Raw genomic sequence first — 27,245 nt, forward strand, 5'->3', positions numbered from 1 at the left:
TTGGTTTGATGAACAAAAAATAGTTTATGCACATAATATTTTATTACACAAACTGAATTATGTAATAATTTTAAGTAAATAATTATAAATGAATTCTGTTTTATTTTGAACTTGTCAATAAAAATACTAAATGTTAGTTTTGGTTCAGTAAACATTAATAATTAACTATTAAGTCGATCTTGATGTATATGTAGTACTCTTTAATTTATTTTTTACTATTGTTAATTCAAAAAATATCCGTTCGCAAGATCAACTTGTATACTGCAGGTATTAGACTGAATAATTTCAGTATAGTGAAAAATCCATTAAATGATTTTATGTAAATATTTGCTTTCATATAATCTAGCCACGAATGTACCTATTGATACATTATTAGTATTAATACCCGGTTGAAATTTTATTATGCCCATAAAAGGATTTGGGTCGAGTCCCGGCTTGCCTCGTACGTACCTACGTCTATGGTTCTGGGACTTTTAAGAGACCTACATCACTAAGGAAAGATTAACAAAATGCTATACCAACGTCTAACACGGCAACACCAATATACGTCACCAACACTAATTAGTAATTACCAACCAATAACCAATAACTATCAACATGCTCCATTTGTCCACTTTTTTCGGTGACAGAGCGTGCAGTATGTGTGGTGAGCGAGTTGCGGATATTAGAAATCGAGAATGTCGGTCACACTGTTTCGACGCGCGTGCGCAAATTTGGAAAAACGTAACCGCCCGCCGGCCGCCATCGCGAATTGCGATCAATTCTGGTAGATAAAATATATATACCTATAAGTACGTTATAAATGGTAGAATTGTATTGATATTTATTATAATAAACATATAGTGATATAAAAATATAATACTACATAAGTATACCTTACACTTACGTATTATATTAATAAAATAATAATGATAATAATATGATATATCCATATCAGTTATTTTATTTAGTCAGCGTTACTTGTAATTATTATTCGTAATTGTTTTAACGTCGTTCTCGCCGCGGTTAAGCGCCAAAGCATCTCGTTGCTCGCAGTCTTCGATAATTTAATCGTCATCCGTTACTTGCGCGCGCGCACAACTGCAACCTCTTCATGTACCGTCTCGTATGATACTGGAAAATTAGACTACAGACTTTAGCGCCAGTTATACTTGTCCACCTACGGTTCCGCGGACATATTGATAAGGACATAAGGCGTTTCGCAGTTTTCATTGCTATTTACCGACAATTCATCGCGCGTTCTATCCACCGCTGTCGAAATGGACAAGAGGAAGTTGTCGTGAGTATACTGTAGTAGTAATAAAAACAATATTGAAAATTGTTCACCAATATAAAATTCCCGGGTGTGTGGCGTAACGATAGATATCTTATATTAAATTTAACGATAAACAGTCGTTGCTGGTGGGTATTGATTGTGCGAAACCAATACCAAATGTGTATTGCATATAATCGCCAATTAACTTATTACTCTTTTTATTTATATTAATTTAAAACTAAATTATTATTAACATTTGAGATTATTGTTTTTGCAACATTAAGTAGTGTTCAGTGTGTTGTATAATTTTTATATTTAACATGTAGATAATGAAATCTTGATAATACATTAGCTAATAAGTTAAATATTATATTATTTAACTTTATATGGCACTATGTAATGTGAATTTAGCTACATAGTATTATATTAGCTATATAGTATTATTTATTTGTGCATGGTTACCATATTTAATTTAAATATTAAGCTATCTATCTAAAAACAAGAAATTTACATAATATTAGCGTTAAGTATTCTTCCTTCAATAACCCCTCTCGTTGTTTCAAAAGACGACAGTACTGTGATCTATTTATTTAAATTAAATCAAGTTCCGAAGTGTTTTATCAATGAAAAGTCTCTCTCATCAAATTAATTTAGTTATATATATGTGTATGTCTTCTGATTTACTATTGTATTGTATAAATACAGATTGTAAAGTTTTTAATAAAAAAAAAAAGTATCCTTAATTGTTTCTGAAGCGTTATTACTAAATATATTATTTTAAAGATAATTAATGAAGTATAAATATTAATTAAAAAATCATAGGAATTGTTTTTAGATACATACTAATTGAGTCATTGTTTTCATATTAAGCCCCATAAATTAAAAAAAAAAAATTTTCGTATTTTACATAACTAGAACATTGGTACTGTTTGTTACAAAAAATTCAATAGGTACAAATAAGAATTTTTTAATGTTAGTTTTAAATAAATTCATTGACTTATAAAATAAATTATAATTTTTAATTCAACTAATAAAATCAAAATTTTTATCTGAAAAAAGTGATGGGATCACAAATGATATCAATTAGTTATTTGTATGTATATTTAAAGTTAATTTTATATTTTACTGAATATAATCCTAAGACTCAATAAGTATATTTTTGGTTTCATAACCGTGAACTCAATCGGTACATTTTTTGTTAATACCTGGGACTCAATTGATATATTATTTCTTGTATCATTCTGGTATGCGAACTCAATCAGAATGTACTGATAATATTATTTGTATAACTATGTTGTAGCTAATTAAAGGCAATATTCATATCTTTCATGACTCCTATTTTTGATGAGCATCATAATGGTAGCTGCTCACTTATATTTCAACTTAACAATATTTTGTTCCAACATTACTTATAAATTTCATTACATTTTTACTTTTGCTGATTATACTGATAATTGATGGAAAACCATGAGTTGTTTTGCAAATAAAAATAATAATTATTATGCTTTACAATTAAATACTTCTAATACAAAAATTGATGGTATATCTATGTTAACAACAAATTTTACAACATTAAATACATAATTTGGTAGTTTGTACTATTTAGTCTAGTTAAGTATTAAGTCCAGTTATACCCTTCTTAATAATGTCATTTATCAACACAATTGGTAGGTTGTAGGTACTTTATTGGTTTTAGTAAAAATTTAAAGTATGTAGCTGTACTTGTTTAAACAGACAAGTTAATGTAAGTCAATGACTTAACAATAATCTACAAGTTAGTAATTGGATAACCATTATTAAACTTTGCTTTCAGTATCATTTCATTTTGTCATCTCTGATGACCATAGATTCTAAAATTTACTTATAACTATACATAGTATATTATATAAACATAGTAAGTACCTATTTTGCATAGTCGCAAGTTGATACATATATGTATTAAAAAAATAAAAATGTTTGTTTTATACACTTTATTTTATTTTAAATATTCAAAGATGAACATTAGTCATACATAATTTGGTCTAGTTTTATCTTTGCTGATAAACTTAACAGCAGAAAAGTAATTAATTTCAAGAATTATTAAAAATAATTGATAAATAAAGAGTAAAATATAGTTTATTACAAATAATTTTATAAATTTATTCTAATCTTAATATTAGTACCTATTTAATTAAGAAATAAAAATGTTGCTATAATAATATTAATTTTTGTTCGTTTTCTTAATTTTTTGAATAAAATAATATGATAGTAGGTAAAAAATATTTTTTGTTTGGTTACATAAAATTTAATTGATTTTGTTGTAGATTGTTTCATTGACAGCTAAACATATTTGATTTATTTGATTTTCATCTATAAAATCATATATAACACTATGGTTTATACGATGTTTGATACTTTCCGTAAGAGGACCTTTAAAAAATGTTTCTACTATGTATAACGCTCCATTAAATAAAAAACTTGGCATATATTTTGGTAATTCTGTGACACTCACTTCCATTGTTCCGACAGTATTTAAATTAATATTGTATGACACTAAACAGTTGATTGGTCTTACAGCCATTTTCACATCAAATTTATTGTTCAACATAGTAGCCCAAAGCTGACATTTGATTCCAAAACAAGTTGAATTGTCCCAAATTACATCTAGATGTTGCACAATAAAAGATATTTCTATCCAAGTTTCCTCTTTTCCTGGGTGCACAATAACATTACCAGTTCGTTGAATATTTGATATTTTATCTATGCGACCACCTGATCCATCAAACAATCCAACTGAAAAATCTTGTATTCCTGTTTGCAGCAAAGCTTTGTATCGATTTTCATGGCTGTTGTCACTCAATAAAACATCAAAAAATGAATTTATAGTATTTTTTTTATCTGCTGCTGTAATAAGTAATACATTGAAAAATAAGTTAAAAAAACAAACATTTAAACTCATTTTAAAATCTATTCTGAACACTTAATTCCTATTAACTTTATGGTTTGTATTCATTCAAATGAATGGTAGCTATTCACGAAGCAGGATGTATTGTATTAAATTTATCTCTTGTAAAATGATTATTAAATAATATGATGTAACTGATGTTAACATTCACGCTAAACAAAGATATTTTTAACCCCTTCCAATGTAAACCTATTTATTTTTCAAAATATCTTGATTATTTATAAGTTATAAACCATGATATGAGGGGGAGAGGGGAAATTCCCCCACGGACTCAAAAAATTTGTATGATACATTTTTATCTATAATTTATTTTTTACTATTATAAATAACTGGAATAGACTAAAGATATTTTGATAATAATAATATTTTAATTACATTTATTTATTAATATTTTAATATCTTAGTAATAATAATATTAATTAATTAATTAATATTTTTATTGGCAGTTAGTTGTATTGCATTTGGTAATCAATTATCATTTATATTATAAATTCAGCAATAAAATCATTTGACTCTTTATTATAGAATATTATTGTTATTTATAAAGCAAATTTAAGTTCTTATTCAGTGTTTATTAGATTATCCTTGTATACATATGTTTATAATTCCTTACTTAGTAAATACCTTTCTAAAGTTAGAAAAAATAATTAACTAAAATATACTTGTTAGTTTTTTAAATTTAAATTTTATAATTTGTTCAGGTAGACAATTGTATAATAAATTATATTTTAGAAAGACATTTTTTCATTTTTTTGTTTTCTAAAAATATATATGATAACATTTCTGAATAAATGCTTTAATTTCAACATCATAGGTTAAAAATAAATGACTCTAGTTTTTGATATAAATTAAAATCAATTGTTTTTATTGGTTTCTTTAATTTTGTTAAATCTTGTTTCTATTAGTATACATTAAATTAGATATATTATAAAATTCAATATTATAATAATTATGCTGTTCAGTTATTAATTATTATTAATTTTGATTGAATAATAAGAAAAATTGAAAAAAAAATTTGTGGTTATATTTATTAAAAATGTTATGTAATTCTTTAATTCTTGTGAAGTTATATTAAGTAAATAACTCGAGACATGTATATTGTGATGCACGACTTAACTTAAATAATAATAATATATATTTTTAATTTTATCTAGAACGTCTGGAGATTCTCTTTATGCGACTCTGAGTTTACCAAAAACTGCAGAAACAGAAGATATTAAGAAAACTTATCGAAAACTTGCATTAAAATTTCATCCAGATAAGAATACTGGTAACCCAGAAGCGGAAGAAAAGGTTTGTTACTTGTTTTGATTTATTGAATTTATTTTTATCAAAATTTCAATAGTATATAAACATACATGCATGTGTACATTATTACATAAATAATTATCCTAAAAAAAATATAACAAACAGAATTAATATTTTAATATCTAAGTTTTATTTGTATTATATATAATATGAGTAAATTAATTGTTTTTAGTTCAAAGAAATCAACAAGGCGTATAGAATATTGACGGATCCAAGCAAACGTAATATATATGATAATTATGGTTCTCTTGGATTGTACATTGCAGAGCAGTTTGGCGAGGAGAATGTAAATGCTTATTTCTTTGTCACTTCAAAATGGTGCAAGGTATGTGAATTTTAATTTTAGTTTTTTATTTGTGATCTAATTTTCAATTATTATTTTTCAGGCCTTAATAATCGGATCTTGTATAGCTACTGGATGTTGCTGTTGTTTCTGTTGTTGTTGTTGTTGTAATTTCTGTTTTGGCAAGTTTAAGCCAAACGTACCTGAAGATCAACAAGCAAATTATACAAATTTGCATGTAAGTATTTAAAATCATTAACATTTTTTATTATTGCTGTTTGCATGCAGTCAGTTTTGGAAATGTTAACAATAAAACACAAGTTCCCGGTTTGTTTTGTTTGGCTAAGGGCACTTGTAAGCATGTTCTATAACAGCAACAAGAAATATTTCTTATTCTTAATAAAATAAGTCCATTTATATTAAATATTTCAAAAGTTCTGATCAAACCAGATTGTCTAAAATTAAATCAATAATTGGAATAAATAATATACTGCAGTAGTTGGTTAGGTTTTATAGATCTATAACTACTATTACATTGAACAGTTAGTGTTATTTTATCATATGACAATATTTATAGCTATTATTGAGTAGTATTGCATAAACCATAATAATTTAACAATAGATACAATATATGTAGTACTATTGCTCATAATATAATGTCACATAATTGTATTCCTTTTTAAATTAATTGCTAAATGTGCTAAATATGTATTTATGTGATGCCATTTTAAAATTTTTTTAATAAGAATAGTTGTTAGATAAAAAATGTATACCCAAATCAAAGAAAGTTAAAAAAAATTTCAATTTACCAATTTGGAATCAAATGATATCAAATATATCTAATATAATATTCCATAATGTTTTAAAAATGAGTTCTGTTATGTACAGTTTATGAGTGAATGTTTTTGGGAACGATCTATTAATTTTTGGAAACTAGTTCATCTTAGTGTATTATTGGTAACTGGTAAGTGATAGTTTATTTGTTATAATAAATAACAATAATAGAATTAAAAATTATTTTTCCTAATAATATTAATGAATAGTAAAATATATTTTTTTAATGAGACTTTAAAAATATACTAATGATAACAAGGTATGTTGAGACTTGTATATCTTTAAAAATAGCTATACTGTGTATAATTTGGGACTACAAATTCACAGTAACTATTTTTAATAAACTATCATATAATCATTAAATTAACTCACATCTATTGTTAAACATTAATACATTTAAGTGAACACTACATATGTATATATGTTTGTATTATTTTTATATTAAACATAGCAAATTTATGTATTGGATTCTTTCTATAGTTTATATTTATAATTTATTAGAGCAAATTTACATATTATTAATTAATCTACAAAGGAATATAATTTAAGCAAAGTATTTTTTTTTTTTAAACAAGGAGTTATATTTATTTGAGAACAATAAACTATTTCATAGTTAACAAATTTAAAAGTAAAATATATATAAAAAAAATTACTCAGGCACAGTTTATATTCTCTTCTACAAATTTGATAATATGTAAATTTGTATCAATATTAATCATAAATAAATACTTATAAGAATATGGTATATAAATTTACTAGGTTACACAAATGGATGCCAGAGACAATACTTGTGATTGTAGTTTCCTCTTAAATACATTATGTAAATATTTGAATGCAGTGAAATATTTATTTTATTTTTACATGTGTTTATACTTGTATTTCTGCTTTTCTATTTATTTATAATATTATGTGAGATAATTAAAAATTTAAGATATTAACATTTAATGCTATTCATATTTTTAATTCATTTTAATAATAAATTAGTGGATGTTTTAATTTACTCTGACTATATTATCGAGTGCATTGAATATTAATAAAAATAAAAAGTTATCAATCTTAGATTTTTCTATTTTATCATAGTATATATCTGAACCTGACACATTTCCATCAAAGCTTAACATTTTAGTTCTGTTAAAATATATTTACATATTTTATTGCTATACCATTAGATGCATGCTAGTGATATGTCTTTAAAGTAATATAATATTTTTATTTAAATGACTTGTTATTCAACATATAGTTAATTACATATCATGTAGTTTTATTATTTTTTGAATATCATTGGTCCCATTTTTTGCATTTAATATTTGCTTGTTTTCGGTGTTTTATTTTGTAGAACGATGGAGCAAATTCAAATATAGATGGTATTCATAAAAAGGTAATTTTTGCATAATTTGTTATTTAAAACAAAATAAATGTATGTTTATATGTCATGTAATTTTAATATTATATGTATAAATAAATTAATTAAAACATATTTTTTATTTATTTAGTTAGTATCAATACATGGTCAATAAATTTGTAGTTCATTACAAACTGAAAACTACTTGTAGTTATATTCATATATTTTATATAAATTGCATACAAAAAAAAAAATCTTATAAAAATAGTTACTATTAGATTCTTCTAATTAATAATTTAAAGTAAATTATTACATTACTAATGTTGTAGATAATTATATCTATATTAGACTATTTGAATATCATACTAATTTATATTTTTAGAGCAGTGCTCATTCACAATGTAATTTTAACTGCTTTTTTTCCAACTGGAATTATATCTAATTTATTTTAAAACCATTAATACTATTTAAATATTTTATTCAATGTTTTGAATTTTAAGTGGAGTAATGAATGTATTGATTTGTTTTTTTGTCTATCATCACTTATTATGACATTTGAAATGCTTTGATTATTAACTTTGGAGGTGGTTTATCGTAGTATAGTGGATATAATTGATAATTTAGAAAAATCAGTACTTTTTAAAATAACTAGGAAAAAAATTAACGAAAAACAGGAGTTTTTACAAAAAAAACCAGTGTTTAACAAAAATTGTTTATTTTTTATGTTACTTAAAAATAAATAACAGTTGATACCTGAAATTTCCTCTATTATAAAATACTGTTTATACGTAATGATATTTTCATATGCATCTTTTTGGTAAAAATTAATTCAATCTGTTTAATAATAAAATTGCATTAATACATAATTACATTAATTTAAATATATCACATAATATAGGTTGATAGACTGTCTTCGATTGAAATTACTTTTTGTTTAATATAATGATTTATTTATTTAATTCAATTTTAATACATTTGTTACAGTGAGTTATTCCTCAATAAAGAGGTATACTCAAAAAGCTGTCATACAGCAAAGCAGTTTTCTACTTTCTTTTTTTAATTTTGTTTTTATACCAATCCAAAATTATTTTATCTATTACACAATACATTCATGTTAAATATTTTCATTACTAATAAAACGAAAAACAACTAGAAATAAAGAGTAATTTAAATTATAATATATATATATTTTTTTTTTTTAAATTAATATTTTCTATAATAATATATGTTTTATAATATTTTTATATGTATAATAATTTGTGGTGGCAATGAAGTTTTGGAATGAAATTACTTAGCAATATTAACATTTTATCTGACAAATTTTAACCTATAAAATTGGCACTAACTATATTTTATATTATTAATTTATAATTTATATTTGTATGTACATTTATAAAATAATAATTTGTTTAATTTTTAATTTTAATTGGCAAATAGTAACTTTAGTAAATATATAAATGCATTGTTTGCTTGCTTACCAATAATCTTAAAAATATGCTATTTATGTAAAATAATAAGTATAACATAGAAAAAAAAGGTACATTTGTTTTAAATTAATTTTTTAAGTACTAATTTTGTTAAAGCTAGTCAATAGTTACTAGTATATGGTATACCATGACAAATTAATAACACATTTTCATTATACTTTTTTTAATTTAGGTATTAAACAGTGTTGCCAATTTCATTTGAAATAATTATGACAAATAGTATAATGTATTTAATATCATTCATTCCCTGCTAACGTTAGATCATAAATATTATTAATGTGGATGGTTTTTCTTTATTTTTTTTATTTTAAATAATTTATAGTAATACTTATATAAGTTGATATGAGCCATCTATCTGCATTCTACCTACCCATTGATGTACTATAAAATTGACACCATTGTTAAAGACTTGAATACAATAATAATTATTCAATAATTAATTTCATGTATAATATGTTGTTTTGTAATCTAGGAGGATAGCGAAGATGATGTTATAGTGAATCAACCATCATCTACCAACAATGCTACGGGAGGTCCAGCACAACATAGTAACGCATTTGCCATGCCACCACCGCCTTCAGCCAACGAGACCACTGCACTGAATCCAGATGGTACTCCTACAAAGTACTCTGCAAGCAAATAAATATTCTTTGAGTTATTAAAACCCGTCCCTTCAGACACATATTCTCAAGTATGACTGAGTAATTGTCCTCGATTACTGTTCTCTAGTGGAGTTTTATCACAGAGCATTATAATAATTCAATTTTTTCATATTTATTAATCACATTTTAAAATTTATAGGTGTTTTTAACATTTTGATTAGTTATATAAAAGTGTACTACCAATAAGTGTGTACATATAAATTTTTCTTGAGTGTTTTTCTCCTATAGCTTTTACATGTATTTAATTTCGAATAGTTAATAACTAAATATAATATTATTATGAAAACCTGTTTAAAATGTGCCAGTTATTAATACAACTGCTTTAATTAAATCATTTATATGATTTGAACAATGTAGAAATTTGTTTTTTCATTAAAAATAAAATAAAATAAACTTATACTTATCGACTGAGTTTCCAATATACACACATGCTACTAAATTTAATTTGTTTTTATTATATTTTGAGAATATTTATACAATGTTGAACAACTTATCCAAACAGGGAAATTTGATTATTACTTTATATTAGTTCTAATATTATATACATAATAGATATTAGTCACAAATACATCAAGTCATTTTATAATATTTTAGATTTTTATTTTTATTTTTTTTAAGTAACAGTTTTTTGGCATGTAATTTACTCTATTTTAATCTAGCTTAATTTGGTATTAAGAAGTACCTATATTAAATGTATAATTACATTTTAAATATTAACATTATTCATAGCTTATAATAATACAATTATTCATTATTCATTAATCATTTAATATGATACTATAATAATTTATTCAGTTAAACACATTTTATTTATTAATGTATTTGCTACTTGTTAAAAAAAAAATAACCTGTGTTTGTGAACAATTTGTTCTGATTTTTTATGTTGATTATTTTTTTTATAATTATTTTTTAAAGTTTTGTTTCAACAAAGAAAATAAGTAGTGATAGCCAATATTAATTATTCCACTAATTCTATGTAAACAACAAAGTGAGATGTATAAGAGATACAATTATCCTATGTATTTTTTTTTAATCACAGGTTACTCTGTCCTAAAATATAATTATTTCATTTATACATTATATTCTGTGACATTAGTCTTATTTAGTAGAAAATTTTTCAATTTTTGTTAATAATATTTAAGTTGTTTAAAAATTTTGAATCTCCCCCCAAGAATACATTTGTGTATATATCAGGAACCACTTTTGTTAAATATTATTGATGTATTACCTTGCAGAAATTATTTGAATTTTTCATGTGCCGCATTATTTTGGTGTAGACAGTTAAATGATTTTTTTATTTTGTACATTAATATATTATCGTCTATTTCTATTTCTAAACAATAATAACAATATTATATTCCTTGCAGATAATTGTTATTTTTTATTCATAATTCATAGTGCACCTAAAATCATGATATTATTTTTGTATAAGCTACTTTCATCTGATGAAAATAGTGTTTACTGAACAAGTAAAATATACAGGGGTGTGGCATAATGGACTCCCACATTTCCGAAGTGAATTTAAAAAAAAACGATACAATATAAAGAAAATACATTTTATTTTTAAAAACTACATTATATAAGGTTTTTTTAAATTATTATTTAAAAATTATATTGTCTAAATGATTGCCTTGACTAGCAACGCACATATGGAGCCGTTCTCGAAAGTTTTCTATCACTTTCGCCAGCATATCGAGTGGAATTGCGGAGATTTCTTGACGGATGGCCTCTTTTAGTTTTTCAATGGTTCTTGGCCGAAACTTCAGCTTTGAGGTATCCCCATAAGAAATAATCACATGGGCTCAAATCAGGGGAGCGAGGAGACCATGTAATGTTTTCCCTTGAGGAGATCAAGCGACCAGGAAACATTTTTTTGCAATACAGCACGAGAACAACAGGCTGTATGAGCTGTGGCCCCATCCTGTTGAAACCAGAAGACTTCATTATTTTCGTACTCTTCGATTTTCGGGCGTAAAAAGTTCTCCAACATCTCGCAGTACCGGTTGGAAGTCACGGTAACTGTAACACTACTCTTTTCAAAAAAATAAGGTTTCACGATGCCTACCGAGGACAAAGCACACCAAACTGTTATTTTGGGACTATGAAGAGGTCGTTGGTGTATTTTTAGAGGAGTTTCAGCAGCCCAATAACGAAAATTTTGTTTGTTCACTGTGCCAGAAATGTGGAAATGTGCTTCGTCGCTACCCCACACAATACCGTTGGGAGGCACAACTGTAAGGATTGCATTACAGCAATCTTTTCGTTTTCCCCAATCTGTTGGACTTAATTCCTGAGTTACCATAATCTTGTTTTTTTTAAATTTGTTTTTATTTAAAAATTTACAATCTATATACAAGTTAATATAATATAAGTAAATGTGTTGATAGTTACTAGACGTGAACACTTGAAGGAAGGGAGTGTCCATTGACACTACTTCCAATTTAAACTTGGGGGGGGGAGGTAACTTTATATTTATAAAGTAGTACTAGGCATTATTTAATAAATCACGCGGCCAATTGCGTTTGAGACGACGGAGAGGGTTGTCAGGGATTGTACAAGAAGAGTTTAGCTATGAGCGGGTTTGAATGGTTAAAGGTGTTTTTATGAAACATATTATAATGATGAGAGGCAAGTGAGGATATTGATGGTATGTTGAGGTCTTGGTGTAGGGTGTGGTTGCTGACGTACCAGGGAGCATTAGAGAGGACACGGAGAGATATTGATTGGAACGCTTGAAATTTGATTAAGTTTGAGTTTTTTGAGGTATCCCACAATTGAATTTCGTATGTCATTGCGGGACGTAATATTTGTTTATATATTAGTGTTTTGTTAGTAAGAGAGGTTTTGGATCGGAGAAGTGGTCTTAATTTGTAAAGTCTGAGGTTAAGAGACGTTCTTCTAGCTTTGATGTGGTTAGCCCAAGTTGGTCTTTTGTTAAGAACGAGACCTAAATATTTAACGGAATCGTCTATTGGAGATATTTGATTGTTAATGTAAACCGGGAAAATTTTAGTAGGCCAGAGGATAAAAGTGATGTGAGTGGATTTGTTTTCGTTAATTTTAATTTTCCGTAGGTTGAACCAGTCTTGTGGTTGGGTTAGGTAGTCTCGAAGATTGATTGTAGCGGTAGCCATATCGGAGTTGTTTGAGATAATGGCTGTGTCATCGGCGAATGTAGCTAGAGTAGTGTTCATAGATTGTGGTAGGTCTGCTGTGTATATATTATTGAGAGTCGGGAAAAGAATACTGCCTTGAGGACACCTGCTTTTATAGGATGTGGATCTGAAGTTTCGTCTTCACATCTTACTGAAAAAGTACGGTTTGATAGGAAGGATTTAAGTAAGAGGAATGACGGGGTGGGTAAAAATAATAATTTGAATAATAGTCCTTCGTGCCAGATCCGATCAAACGCCTGAGCAACGTCAAGAAAAATCCCAGAACAAAATTTCTTTTGTTTAAGGGATGAGGAAATAATGTCGACTAGTCTATGTAATTGGTGGAGAGATGAGTGTTGGCTCCTAAAGCCAAATTGAGCGTTTGGAATAATTTTATTCTCATTTATTATCGGATAAATTCTTTTTAGTATGAGTTTTTCTTAGATTTTTGAGAATGTAGGAAATAAGCTAATAGGCCTGTATGAGGAGGGATGATCAGGTGGTTTTCCTGGCTTGTGAATTAGGATAATGACTGAGTGTTTCCAGGTGGGAGGGATATAGGATAGACGGAGAATGCTATTGTAGATATAAGTAAGAAGTAAGATTGCTTTCTTAGGCAGATGTTTAGCAATAATATTTGTTATCAGGTCGTGGCCTGGAGATTTATTATTTTTAAGTTTTTGATATTTAGGACTTCAGAAGGAGAGGTATGTTTTGTGGAAAGACACATTGGGAGTGTTTAGAAGCGAGGCTTCAATATTAGAGTAGTAGTGGCTTCTATTAAATAGATTTGGATGTGGTGAAAATATATTTTCAAGGTCTGATGCGAATAAGTTTGCTTTGTCAAGATTGGATGATGCTAGGGAGTTGTCGGGATACCGTAGGGGAAGTATTTTACTTTTTTCCTTTAAGATTTTTTTAGTGGCTTTCCAAAGTGAGTTGTCTGCATTAGAGAGAGATTCCAAGTAATTGTGAAATTTGTCAGAATTGTATTTTCGGAGAATATTTGTTAAGGAGTTAGTGAGAATGTTGAAGTGTCTTTTGTCGCTTGTTAAGTGAGTTCTTTGCCAAGTACGGCGGGCACGACGCTTTTCTGTGATAAGTTGTATTATGTGAGAGGGTAAGATATTGATTGAGTGGTGGAAGGGTTGCTATGGGAGGCATCGAGTGCAGCAGCTTGGATGATATTAGAAAGAAAATGTACCGCAGTATCTAAGTCAGATGGGGTTTTTAAGGGGATGTTTTTAATTTTTGATTAATTAATAATTTTAAAGTCAGGAAAAACCATTTTATAATTTTTGAATTTCGAGAATTGCGATTATGAAAAATATATATTTAATAAAATGTATGAGTAGTATGAAAAGGTATGTTCTGGTGGCTAGTCTTCTGATCTTCTGATCTTGTCTGATCTTTCAACTTAGGGTCCGATTCCCTATCCCCTCATCTTCATGTTCGGTGTGACGTACATTTACCCCGCCATCTGTCTACTCCCCCCATCATAGACATCCTTTAAAAAACGTCATAAGTTTTTTATCTGTTGTACAAATCACTGTGTCATTATCACATCCTAAAAAGAACATTTAAAATAATAATTGTCATTAAAACTTTGATCAACCACTTCAGTATTTTATTAAAAAGTACAATTTAGTTATAAATAAATATTATCTTACCCAATCCTTTTATAGCAACAGTTGTGATGTCTTTACTTATACGATTCTGGTATATTTAAAAATTGACTCATTGTGAAAGAACAAATCAAGTTATAAATAACATTAAGACTTCAATAACAAGAAATGATAAATATTGTTGTTTGAATTAATACTGATTATTTATGTTAAATTAAAATCCTTAAATATAATAAAACAAATAATAAGATTAGTAGGTATAGAACAGTGGTCGGTAATAGGCGGCCCGCGGGCCAAATCCGGCCCGCAAAGGAAAAATAATTGGACCACAAAAAATATTTATTTTTTTTTATAATAATGCCGGTTTTCCACGCATAATATATATTTTATCTATTTTATGATATATTTAGAGATTACGATGGTTTTTATCGTTTATTGCTATTTACAATAATAGCTGCGATAACACAACAATTATTAACTAATATCTGAGTTTTTAGTTTTTACTGGCCCTCGACATTTTTTTTTTGATTTTCTGGACCTCCATAGAATTTAATTGCCGACCCCTGGTATAGAAAATAAAAATTATTAACTCATTAAGGAAGACAATCGTTTAATTAATTGAATAAGATACTTTTGTAAAATTATAACTATAAAAATAGTTAACAATAATTACCCAAAATTGCCGTTTAAAAATAAATATAACATATTATTATATTAATAAAATATAAACAATATTTATAAAATTAACATTAATATTATTTTGTAATAATATGGTACAATTACAGAATTTTAACCACTTGTTATATTATATTTACCATTTACTAGCTATTAATATTAATTATTAGTAGGTATGATAGAAAATATTAGTAACTATTAAATTATTAGTAGGTACATTTATAACTATTTCAATTTCAATTTTTTAGTATTTAACAACTACCTACATGGTAAGTACTAATAGTGACATGAACTAATATGAATTATGAAATAAATAATATATCAGATATCTCAATCCTTGATACATGAAAAATGTAGAAAAGTTTAAATTTTAAATTTGATAAGAATATACTGATCTGTACATGGATTTTATACCACTAACCTAACTAACCATTGGCCTAAGGAAACCACAATCTAAAGTGATGTAGGTATCGCGTAATTTTTAAAAACTCTAGATTAGGTTATATTACATTACCACTATATTATTATTATTTAGGTTTAACATAAAAATGTCATTGTACAATTTACATAATGTACCTATGAATAATATTATATTAACACGTTGAATGCTGCGGTCGACTAATGTTTTGTGTATCTTTACGAACCTATAATAACCATTGCTTATAGAATATACTATTCTATAAGCAATGCTGTAATAACTATCGGTTTTAAATATACTGATACTATTGGGCATGGACCAATTGCGCCTAAAACAAAATTTTTATACTTGGGTCAATATACCAATTGCGCTGCATATATTTTACGGTTAGTGTACCAATTGCGCTCTTTATATTTTACGGTCAATATACCAATTGCGCTTGAATTTAAATTATATTATTCTAAATTGCCATGCTCAAATTATTATTTGAAAAATTATTATTATTGTTAAAACATGCAAAATACAAATATTATGATTACCATAAACTCAAAATCCTATTACTTTATGTCTTATGTTTTAATATATTTTTTAACAGTGTATTATTATATATATTAATGTAGGGAATTTTATGAAACGTTATTATTATTACGCACATATTTTGATTACGGAAGTACGCATTTGAGTGATGGACGAAAACAAGTTTTCATTATCATCGGATATATTTTATCAGCCTAATTGTTTCGTTGCACACAATATACTGTAGATAGAAGAACACATTGGTGATACCCATTATAAATATAAATCATATTGATAGGTACCCAATACTTATGTCTTGTTAATCGTTTAGTATAAGTTTTAGTTGTTTGACGTTACAATATGGATCGTTTTACAAAAGCTTTTAGTGAAAAAGGTAAACCGTTATTAGTTCTTGACGAGTTTAAGTTCCGAAAATGTACTATTTCCAAAAATGGAATAAAATGGAGATGTACAATTAAATCGTGTACTTCGAATTTTTTATGTGATGTGAGTGAAACGGTGCTTTTAAAATCGAATTTTGATCATAACCACGAAGTAAGTTCAAATATTAATAGACAAATTGTTGCTAATTCATTAAAAAGAAAAGCAACAGACCAAGTTACAACACGACCACTAAAGCTAATTCGGAATGAAGTGCAATCAAGTGCGTTAGATTTAACATTAAACGATGTGCATTCTATACGACGAAGCGTTTATCGTACTCGTAGAAAAACGCTACCACCTTTACCGAAAAATGTAACCGAAGTGCATACAGCTTTAAATAATTTGGATACAAATACATACAAGAGTGAGAATTTATTGCTTATAAACGACAATATGTTGAATATAATATGTTTTTCTACCAAATCAAACTTAGAATTTTTATGTACTTGTGACAAAATATTTGTTGATGGAACATTCGAATTTTGTTCTAAATATTTTTACCAACTTTTTACAATACATGGTTTGAAAAATGGGCACTATATTCCACTTATATTTTCTTTACTGCCAAATAAATTACCAAGTACATATGAATATTTATTTCGAGTTTTAATTAGTAAATGTGCAACATTCAATATTGATTTAAATCCAAAAACAGTCGTTGCCGATTTCGAACAAGGTATACATTTTGCAGTAAAACAAGTCTGGCCTTCAATACTTTTAGTAGGGTGTCGATTTCATTTATCACAAGCTTGGTGGAGGAATATTCAAAGTTGTGGACTGCAAACAGAGTATAAAAATCCTAATTCTGAAGTAGGAAAATGGCTTCATTTAGTTTTTGGTTTATCACTTTTTTCACACGAAGAAGTGGAGGATGTGTTTGTAGAAGAACTAATGACGATTCAACCAATTAATTCAAATCTAACTAAATTTACTAATTATCTCGTTGAAAACTATATATCATCTAATTCTACATTTCCTCCAAAACTGTGGGCGTCCAATTCAATAAGCTGTGAACGTACAACTAATGCATGTGAAGCTTTTCACGCTTCATTTTCTACAAATTTTTATTCTCCCCATCCAAATATTTTTGTCTTTTTAAAAGTTATTATTGAAACGCAGACTAGCACGTACATTGCAATAAATAGTATAGAACAGGAAAAATATATTTCTAATAGAGCATATTTAAAAAAAAAAATAACAATTAATTCTTATATCGATAAATACAAATCTGGCGAAATTTGTAGAAACGAATTTTTAAAAATTGTGTGTTATCATTATTGTAAAAACGTTTAAATGTGAATTATAATATTATTATGTACCTATTAATTTAATTTTGAATAATTGACAATCAAACTTGTGACCAGTTAGTGTACCCACCTATTAATTTATTTGTGTTATATATATATTTTTTTAAATCATAATGTTATTATTATACCTCGTTGTGACCAAATTCATTATTTTAACGTAATTACAAACTTGTGACCGATTATAGTGTACCTATTAATTTATTTGTATTATACTTTTTTAAAATCATAATGTTATTAATTATTATTATACCTCGTGGTGAAACATTTATAAAGCATGCAAAATACAAACATCATGATTACCTTAAACTATTATTATTATTATATATTTATGATTTAACCACCTATTCTCTTATTATTATTAATGTTATATTATTTTAGTTTTCATTAACTTAACTGTATAAAGCCTATACGTTTCACCGACTTGGAAGACTTTTACTTTTAACTCGCAAAAAAAATCGGTTATTAACTAACTAATAAGTTTTCCTTAGGTAATGTAAAATATATTGAGCGCAATTGGTACATCGACCCTAGAATGTTTAGAGCGCAATTGGTATATCGACCCTAAAATGTTTAGAGCGCAATTGGTATATCGACCCTAAAATGTTTAGAGCGCAATTGGTATATGAAAAGGTAATTTTAAGCGCAATTGGTAAACTCCCATACTATTTACATTTTTATATGTAATTATTCTGTAGGATATTGTGATTTCACTGATATATTTGAATTCTGCTTAGCTATTTGTAGTGAGTATTAATTATTTTTCCTCGAAAGATGACGTACATAAATTTGATTTAAGCTCCGTATAAATAATTATAATTACTAATTTTGTGTACGACGGATACGTATCGTTGTTATCAAACTGCAACAGCGCACAATTTATTACACAGATTTCGGACTAATTGGAGAATCAATTTAGACTGGTAACTGGTTGCGACAGTGTCAGTTATACTTGCGCAAGCCGCCGGAGATCGGCCGGCTGGACTAACGCAGCACCCCTGTCCCCCACACATTCCTTTGAATCTGCCCGGGAGTCACTTCAGTCATAAGTTTTGATAGACAAGGTTACCAACGAAGACTTGCTTGATGTTATAGGCTTATTGATAGTCGTTAAAAGTAATACTAAAATTTAAAAACGTAAACATAGAGTGTGGTGCAAAAAATGGTTACAAAAAAGTAATGAATATTCTCACATTAATCTGTTGATCGAATTTAATTTGTTCTCAAAAGACTAGCATAGGTAATTACTTGCGAAAGGACGAAGAAACGTACTTCTAAAGTGACATCATTCATTAAAAAAAAGATACAGTTATGCGGAAATCAATCTCACTCCATGAAAGCTTGACAGTAATAATCAGGTTTTTAGCTATAGGAAGAAGTTACTAGAACTTTAAATTTTCAAACTATTACATCACCAAGAGCTATTTACGTCTTACACATCGTTTTTTGTTATTAATTTCATAAAAATAAATATTATTATTTTCATAATGTAAGCAACATTTTTTTAATTCAATTTTTGTGATAAGTTCATAACATATTTAGTTTAATTAGATAATATATTATTACTTTCTATGATATAAATGGAAAATAAACCACTAACCAGGTCCATCGGGAATACCAAAATCACCTTAAATAAAAAAAAAAACGGCTGACCAATCAGGAAATTTTTAATTTTGTTGAAAATCCTTTGTCATTTGACTTCAAAATTCAAATTTTCATCTTCCATCATAGTTCTAATACAGAATACAGATGTCAGCTGATGCCTGACAACGATGTCGATTTTGACGGAGCAGATAATCCTATTGATGAAATGGTTTTTGATGACATAGATTACGATAATATAAATGATCTGGATTCTGGATGCTGTAATTAAAGAGGTAAGTCTGTTATACATTTAATAGAGGATAAACTGAAATGATACATTATCACCACCATTTATCAATAATAAAATTTTCTTTCCACAACTCAGAATAGAACAATAAGATAACCAACAAAACGTGCCCTAACTCAAAATTACAACGGTTGGACAATTATTTGCTTAATTTGGATACCATTGATTTTCATTAAAATGTTGAGTTGAAAATAAAAGCAAATAGAAATCAACCAATCGATTTTTTTAAAATTATTACTAACCAATGATTTTTTTTGACTTAGTCGTTAGAGAAATAAAAAAATATGCAACAGCTTTTTATACTTAAATAGGTCCAGCGATTAATTCCGTAGGTTTATCAAAATGAATAGATATCGATATAAACGAACTAAATTTTTTTTGGCTTACTTTTTTATGTAGGCATAATAAAAATACCTTAAATATCTGACTATTGGAAAACTGGTGAAGTATTTAATTTAAACTGCTTTCAAGAAAAAATTAGTCGACATAAGTACATGTTAATTATGTGAACTTTACATTTTTGTAAATATCCCGAAGCCGATGAAGGGTTGAAGGGGGGACCCCGTCTCATGTATGAAGTTAAAAAGGTTTGAATTTTTCAAAAAAAAAAAAAAATAATAATAATAATAATAATAAAATGGAATTCCATTTTATACCAATATATTTATTAAATCCACATATACTTTATTAAAAAAACATAAAAAAAATAAATTATTAGAATTATCGATTATCAATTATAAAAACTTTACTTTTTTCTAAATCTGACCCAGTACCATGACTGTCCTTAGAAACCCAAATGTAATTTTTCATGTATAGTAAAAAAAATCACAAAAATAGATATGTTTGTAAACGGTGCCAATTGTGTGCTATCGTAGGAAAAATAAAAGAAACTTTTTATTATTGTAATACATGTGATTCACAATCGGGATCAGTGGAGTATTTAAGGGGTGTTCTGGGGTTGAAAACTTCCGCCTAATTTTTTTTCATGTTATATTTATTGCTGAAATATCGCAAAATATTATTGACGAATGACGAAATATTTTAAAACTGCTTTGAAAATAGATTAATGTATACTTCATCTTATAGTTTATACCAGATAATTGGTATTGATATTAGTCATTAGCAAAATATTGTAAATTGTAATTCCAGCAAACGGTGAACTACGTAATTCTTAGAATTGTATTTTTGTTTCTTGTTGTCGAGCCAGCCATATTATAGGCTATCACTTTATTATCTTTATTCAAATACAACAATTATTATTGTCTACTATTATAGCAAATGCCAAAGACAAAGTGTACAGTAAAAAAAAGAAAACGTCTACCTTTAATATTGTAAATTTAAGGCCCGTTTCACATGGGCGCTTATCGCAAGCACACATTTTTAGTTTACATTGAATAAGTTCATACGCGCCACTTTAACGATAGTGCGTTTCCCTCGCTTGTATGGCGCGAATTAACTTATTTAATAATATAAACTAAAAACACGCGCATACGATATGCGTTCATGTGAAACGAGCCTAAAATTTTGAAATGTAAGTGTTTTTTTTTCTTTTAATATATTTATAAAAATATACGAGTATACAAAATGTATTAAACCGGTATAAGGAAATAATTAGTAAATGAAAATGTTAAATAAGTTTCATTTTACTTAGTCAAATCGTTTATACTTTATTCTTGTCATAATTTTATTATAATTAAAAATTTAAGTAGCAATCCTAAGAATTTTTACAAGAAAATTACCACTTATAAAAGATATTAAGATGTATTATAATCAGTTATGTTAGTATATATTCGTGGTGAAACTATGTTAATATTTGTAGAAATAAAGTATTGCCAGGAATCAGAACACGCCCCCTCCCCCCAAAAAAAGTCCAAAATACGTCATTGATCGGAATTACGCTTGGATCCTTGTTTTGAAAACTTTCATGGACAATTATGAAAATTTCATATTTTAATATACTTATTATGTACAAATAACAGTGATAAATGATAATATAATATGATTTTAATAATATTTATAAAACAATTTCGTCAATTTCACGGTATGGGCAACCCATGTCGACACGTAGTCGACCGTCATCGTAGCGAGCTTGCGGCTCAGTTTTAGCGCGGTGACTTATTAGTTATTATATACTTCATTAACACGGTGTCATTCAATGTGTTAATATATTTAATAAATCAACAATATAAATTTCATCTATTCTATGAATTTATATTTTAAATTATGTGGGTTATTTTACGCGTTAACATTATTTTCCTGACTAAACTTTTTATCATGATGCAAATAACAATACTTAAAAAAGAAATTTTATTTTAATACCTAAATAAAGTAATGAAATAGTATTTTTATAAAATATAGGTACTTGAATTTTTTTAAAATAAAATACATAAAAAAAAACAGTGCATTTCTGGATTTTTGATTTTTTTTTTCATCAGTAATAAAGGACTGGTTGTCACACAGTATATAGTATTATGTTTATACTATACATACCATATATTTCTATTTTCGTGAAAATAAGTTACAGTAGATAGATACTGAATAAGAAACAAGAAGGGAATATTGTTAGACTGATGGTTAAAATTAAAAAACAAATAACCTCCAAGTTACCATAATGATTAATGATATGACAGAATTATATTAATCAATTAAATTTATTTTTAATGACAAGTATGAATGGTTAACTGATGACTTAAATAGGTATGTTTGACTACAGTTTTCAGCAGGTAACAACTATGGTATGTGATAGTTAATAAAAGGTTAAAGTATATTTTAAAAGAGAGCACACCAAATTGCATTTATAATGCTAATCCATTCACCCACCTCCTTCACTAAGTAGTTACAGTTTTTCGTTAAACTAATATATCATTAAATTGAAAACGGCCATTTTATTTTTTACTTTATAACAAGGTACATTTCAAAATCTACCATACAGCAGATCCATACTTCTCGTTTTTTTTTTTTTGTATTGTTTTTTATATAAAATTTGATTTTTCATTGTGAAATATATTTGGTATTTTTTCATTTTTTCAGTTTATTTTTATAACCATTTGAAAGAATTAAATACAAAATATTGTAATATAATAATACAATTTCATTTTTCTATAGATAAATTCAAATAAATGAAATATATAACAAATAAACAAATTGATTAATTTTAAACATCTTTCCAGGTTTATCCTTGTAAATAATGTTTTTGGAATTGACCTCGGCCAAACCTTCCAGAGTATATTTCTTTGTTTGTGAATCTACTGAATTCTGTCTAATAGTTATTAATAATTGCAGTCCATGGGATCATTCAGCCATTGTTTGTTTGGCAGGTAACACTTGATATTACGAATAAACAATAATGAAAAATATGTTATACCTATCTATATTAAGTAGGTCTCTAGCTATATTGTACAAGCAAATAGTTGAAATGACGTTAGAAACTATGGAATCTCGGCCAAATGTAAACTCCTACACGAATAATCTTTTTACCTGAAAAAATAAGGTTATATTATTGAATTCACGATTTTTGAATTGAAAAACTCAAAAAGTTAAAAATGATCGACATTTGAGTAGAGCATTTGTACTACAAAATTTTAATAGATCAGCGAAAGAATTAGCATAGTATTAACACAACACAAACAAACAAAAACAATTAAAAATATGAATTTATTTTTATTTTTTTTTTTTTTTAATTTTTTTTTTCAATCCGAAGATTGGTTAAATGATTATTGATGAATTTATACTTACAGAAAAAAAATAAATTTATACAAGAAGAAATTTCAAATTTAGAGTTTATCTCCAAAGTATAGGTACCAAAAAAATAAACGTAAATGATTATGAATTATAAATTATGACTATTGTTTTATTAAATTTTTATATTTTCAAATAATTTTTGTTAATTTAATACTTTTGTTTAATATTATGCATTGATATATTGCAAGGCTTATATATTTTTACAGTGGTATAGGTGGTATCCTTTTATATCATCTTTTGTAGGATTTATCACTATGTTTATGTAGGGGTTTACATTATATTTGTAAGAGATTACCATTCCCCAGACTCTTATCTTTCGTCATGCAGTCATCATAAATGTATTAAAGCTTTTGTAAGTTTAGAACTTTGTGTATTTTGTGACTAAACCAAAAGTAAATATATTTACAATGAAATGTGAAAATCAACATAATTTTAATCATCGGCTCTAACAAAATAGGTAACTTACCTAAAATAAGTACAACATATTTTTCGTTATTGTTTATTACCCATGAGTAATTTAGAATATTAACGTAGGTAGGTAATAAAAGTTATGTTTTCTGTAGGCACTAGGTATATAAATATCATGGTACAATGAAAATGTATTTTGTTTATGCTCCATAGACTATAGTAGATTGTGATATCTACTTAAATATAATTTTTTTCTTTATTTACTTTATTTTAAAATGATTTGTATAATTTATATATTTTCTATAATTTCTTTGTAATAAAAACCTATTATTGAAATTATGCATCTACTTAATTATTGTTTTGAAATTACATTATATGGCGACATAGAGTAAGTACATAAATATGACGACTGAATAAACTATAGCTTTTGTTTTTTCCTTTTATAATTTAATAAGTAAGTTTCCTTACACTTTTATAGTCAGAGCCATATTTGCATATTTTATGTCGTGTAACAATGTATTTTATGTAAGGTTTATCTTTAACTATTTTGCTTAAGACAATGACACAATACTAGTCTGCAAAAAAATTCTTCCAAATAATATGTTCTATCCTTATTAATACAATATACATTTTATACAAAATCTGTGTGTGTAAATTAGCAGCGCTAGTCAAATATAATAACCTGTCATGAAAAATATAACAAAATATAATAATAATAAATAACTTACCTATACTAATAGTTTATTTATTTATAATTCAAATCTATAAAAAATTGTTACATAAGCATATTGTAGTTGTCATAAAAAAACTATAGGTATGTACTATGTGAAACAAAATACAAATAAAGAAAAAAATAGTAAGATTTCTTTACACGTATTTAATGTTCTCCTTCTTCTTGGGTTTATTGTTTATTGAGAACTTATGCTCATTCTATCTTAAAAGTCATAAGTTATGAGTTTATGACTGATAACCAATTCTCCACTATTTTACTTTAAATACTAGGTTACTTTATTACTCCAATCAGAACAACCTCCTAAAGTCCTAAATATTCAATATTATTACTTTTTTTATGATATCTTTCCGACGTGTTTTTAGTCTTCCTAAAGATCTTTTCCGATATATTAAGATTGTACATAAGTCACAAATATATTATTTGCTTTAAGACAAAATCACTAGTTATACAAAATTGTAATTAAGACCTTATAATAAAACGTGGCATTTAGAATTTTATGGTTAGGCGTAATATGAGCGTCCGATACATTTTAGAGTAAAATTTATATGTAATAAATAGCACTCAATATATTTTTAAATATGAATTTCTTTATAATAAATTATACCTAGTGTGTTAATAAATCGTTATAAAATAACTATTTTTGCCGGTCTTTCATAGGCATCCTCTGTTGCTTTTCGTTTTCCAATAGTGAACAGAATCTGTTATAATTTTTGCACATCTACTACATGGTAATGATTTATATTTTTTGATTTAATTATTAATTAATTAAAAATTTTTTAAAAATTTTCTAGGTACACGTTTTTACGCTATATTACCACTTTATTTCACCTAAGCGACTAAGCCAATTCGTGTTTTAATTTTGAAAATTTGTAATTTCCATAAATGTCACATAATTTAATTTTTGATTAAATCCACTAGGTAAGGTACCCTATGACGGCGTTGTGTGAGTAACTGATACAGTGATACCTATAATATTAATAGTATTTATTATTGATTGTAAACGATAAAACATTAGTTTTAACACAAATACAATCTGTATAAAATTAATAAAAATGAATTCAAGGTCACTTATATGCTATGAACATATTATAATAGAAATAAAAAATACCAAATACTATTTATTATACTCTTCTTATCACTTGTTCACTGTGGGCGCAAAGGTTTGGTTGAAATCGACTGAATTTTATACTATGTAGGCATTTTTGTTGAAATGGGTATTTTATAAAACATATTATATTTTTTGTGTTTATACTTAAAATATGCAAAAATGTACAAAATAAAGAAGAGGAAAATAGATAACCGCTTTGCTCTATAGTAGATGTTGAATAAACTTTATCATGAGTAAGTCACTATAATAATGTATGTTTTAATTTTGTAATCAATAATAAATCATTGCATACGAAATACAATTCTAAGCAAATAATTTATGGATTGTTCGCCTAGATATTACTTATTTTTTATTATTATATTTTACGATACATTGCTATATTATTATTAATACATACATTAGTAAACTAACCTAAGTGAAATACTGAAATTTTTTTTCCTCTAAATTAAAAACTATAAATTAAATTTTTTATCAAAAAACTACTATAAAAATTAAAAATCTAAGCATTTTTATGCCTTTAAAAAATAAAAATTTATGACAGACATAAAACACACATTATTATAGATTAATACATTCATTGCTTCGATCAGAATCCAAAAAATAAACTACATAAACTGAACTAAATTATTTTAAATTTTTTAGTGATATAAAATAAAATATTATAAAATAGTCTTAAAAATAAAAGCAAACACAACGTCACCACTCAGAATCGTTTTTATTGTACACATTAATTTATCATTTAATTTAAATACATCACTTCTATCAAAATTGCAGTGACCTACTTAATGACGAGGTATATTTCTCAGTTTCTATAGTCACACTTCTTCTTGGTTACACTATTAATTTTTCACTTTCTTAAAATCACTTGTATATAATAGACAATGACAAAGATAAGTATTTTATCTATTTCTGCAATAATTGAAAACTTCATCGAGTTTTCCTACAAAAATTTGAAGAATTTCAAGTTCTGAGATTTATTTGATTAGATAAATTGTTTATATTTATTAACACCAGCTTTCAATCATTACGATTATTTAATTAAAAATTAATAATTCAAGAGTTTTAAATGGCCCCTTTCTTTATTTTCTTCTTATGGATACACCTATACCGTC

The 27,245-nt window shown here is 26.4% G+C and overlaps 1 protein-coding gene across 2 annotated transcripts; it reads left to right on the plus strand.

Moving 5' to 3' along the window:
- The first annotated feature begins 904 nt into the window (after positions 1–904).
- LOC112591161 (dnaJ homolog subfamily C member 5 homolog) lies at positions 905–10,544 on the plus strand. 2 transcript variants are annotated; one of them, XM_025334876.1, is made up of 6 exons: positions 1,195–1,279; positions 5,354–5,492; positions 5,680–5,832; positions 5,894–6,028; positions 7,961–8,002; positions 9,926–10,544. In XM_025334876.1, the coding sequence occupies exons 1-6, from the start codon at positions 1,260–1,262 to the stop codon at positions 10,094–10,096; spliced, it is 660 nt and encodes a 219-aa protein (XP_025190661.1). In that variant the 5' UTR covers positions 1,195–1,259; the 3' UTR covers positions 10,097–10,544. The 2 variants fall into 2 exon arrangements, with proteins under 2 accessions (XP_025190660.1, XP_025190661.1); XM_025334875.1 differs by lacking the exon at positions 7,961–8,002 and having other exon boundaries at positions 905–1,279; positions 9,926–10,483.
- The last annotated feature ends 16,701 nt before the right edge of the window (positions 10,545–27,245 follow it).

This window comes from Melanaphis sacchari, unplaced genomic scaffold, assembly GCF_002803265.2.
Source record: "Melanaphis sacchari strain LSU unplaced genomic scaffold, SCAv2.0 Contig12_pilon_pilon, whole genome shotgun sequence".
In the NCBI taxonomy this organism is placed as follows: Eukaryota; Metazoa; Arthropoda; class Insecta; order Hemiptera; family Aphididae; genus Melanaphis; species Melanaphis sacchari.

Excerpts from the sequence above, each read along its gene's own strand:
- LOC112591161 (XM_025334876.1), top strand. The coding sequence starts at position 1,260 with ATGGACAAGAGGAAGTTGTC. Across the intron at positions 5,833-5,893 it reads TCACTTCAAAATGGTGCAAG|GCCTTAATAATCGGATCTTG; the intron begins GTATGTGAATTT and ends ATTATTTTTCAG. Across the intron at positions 8,003-9,925 it reads TAGATGGTATTCATAAAAAG|GAGGATAGCGAAGATGATGT; the intron begins GTAATTTTTGCA and ends TTTGTAATCTAG.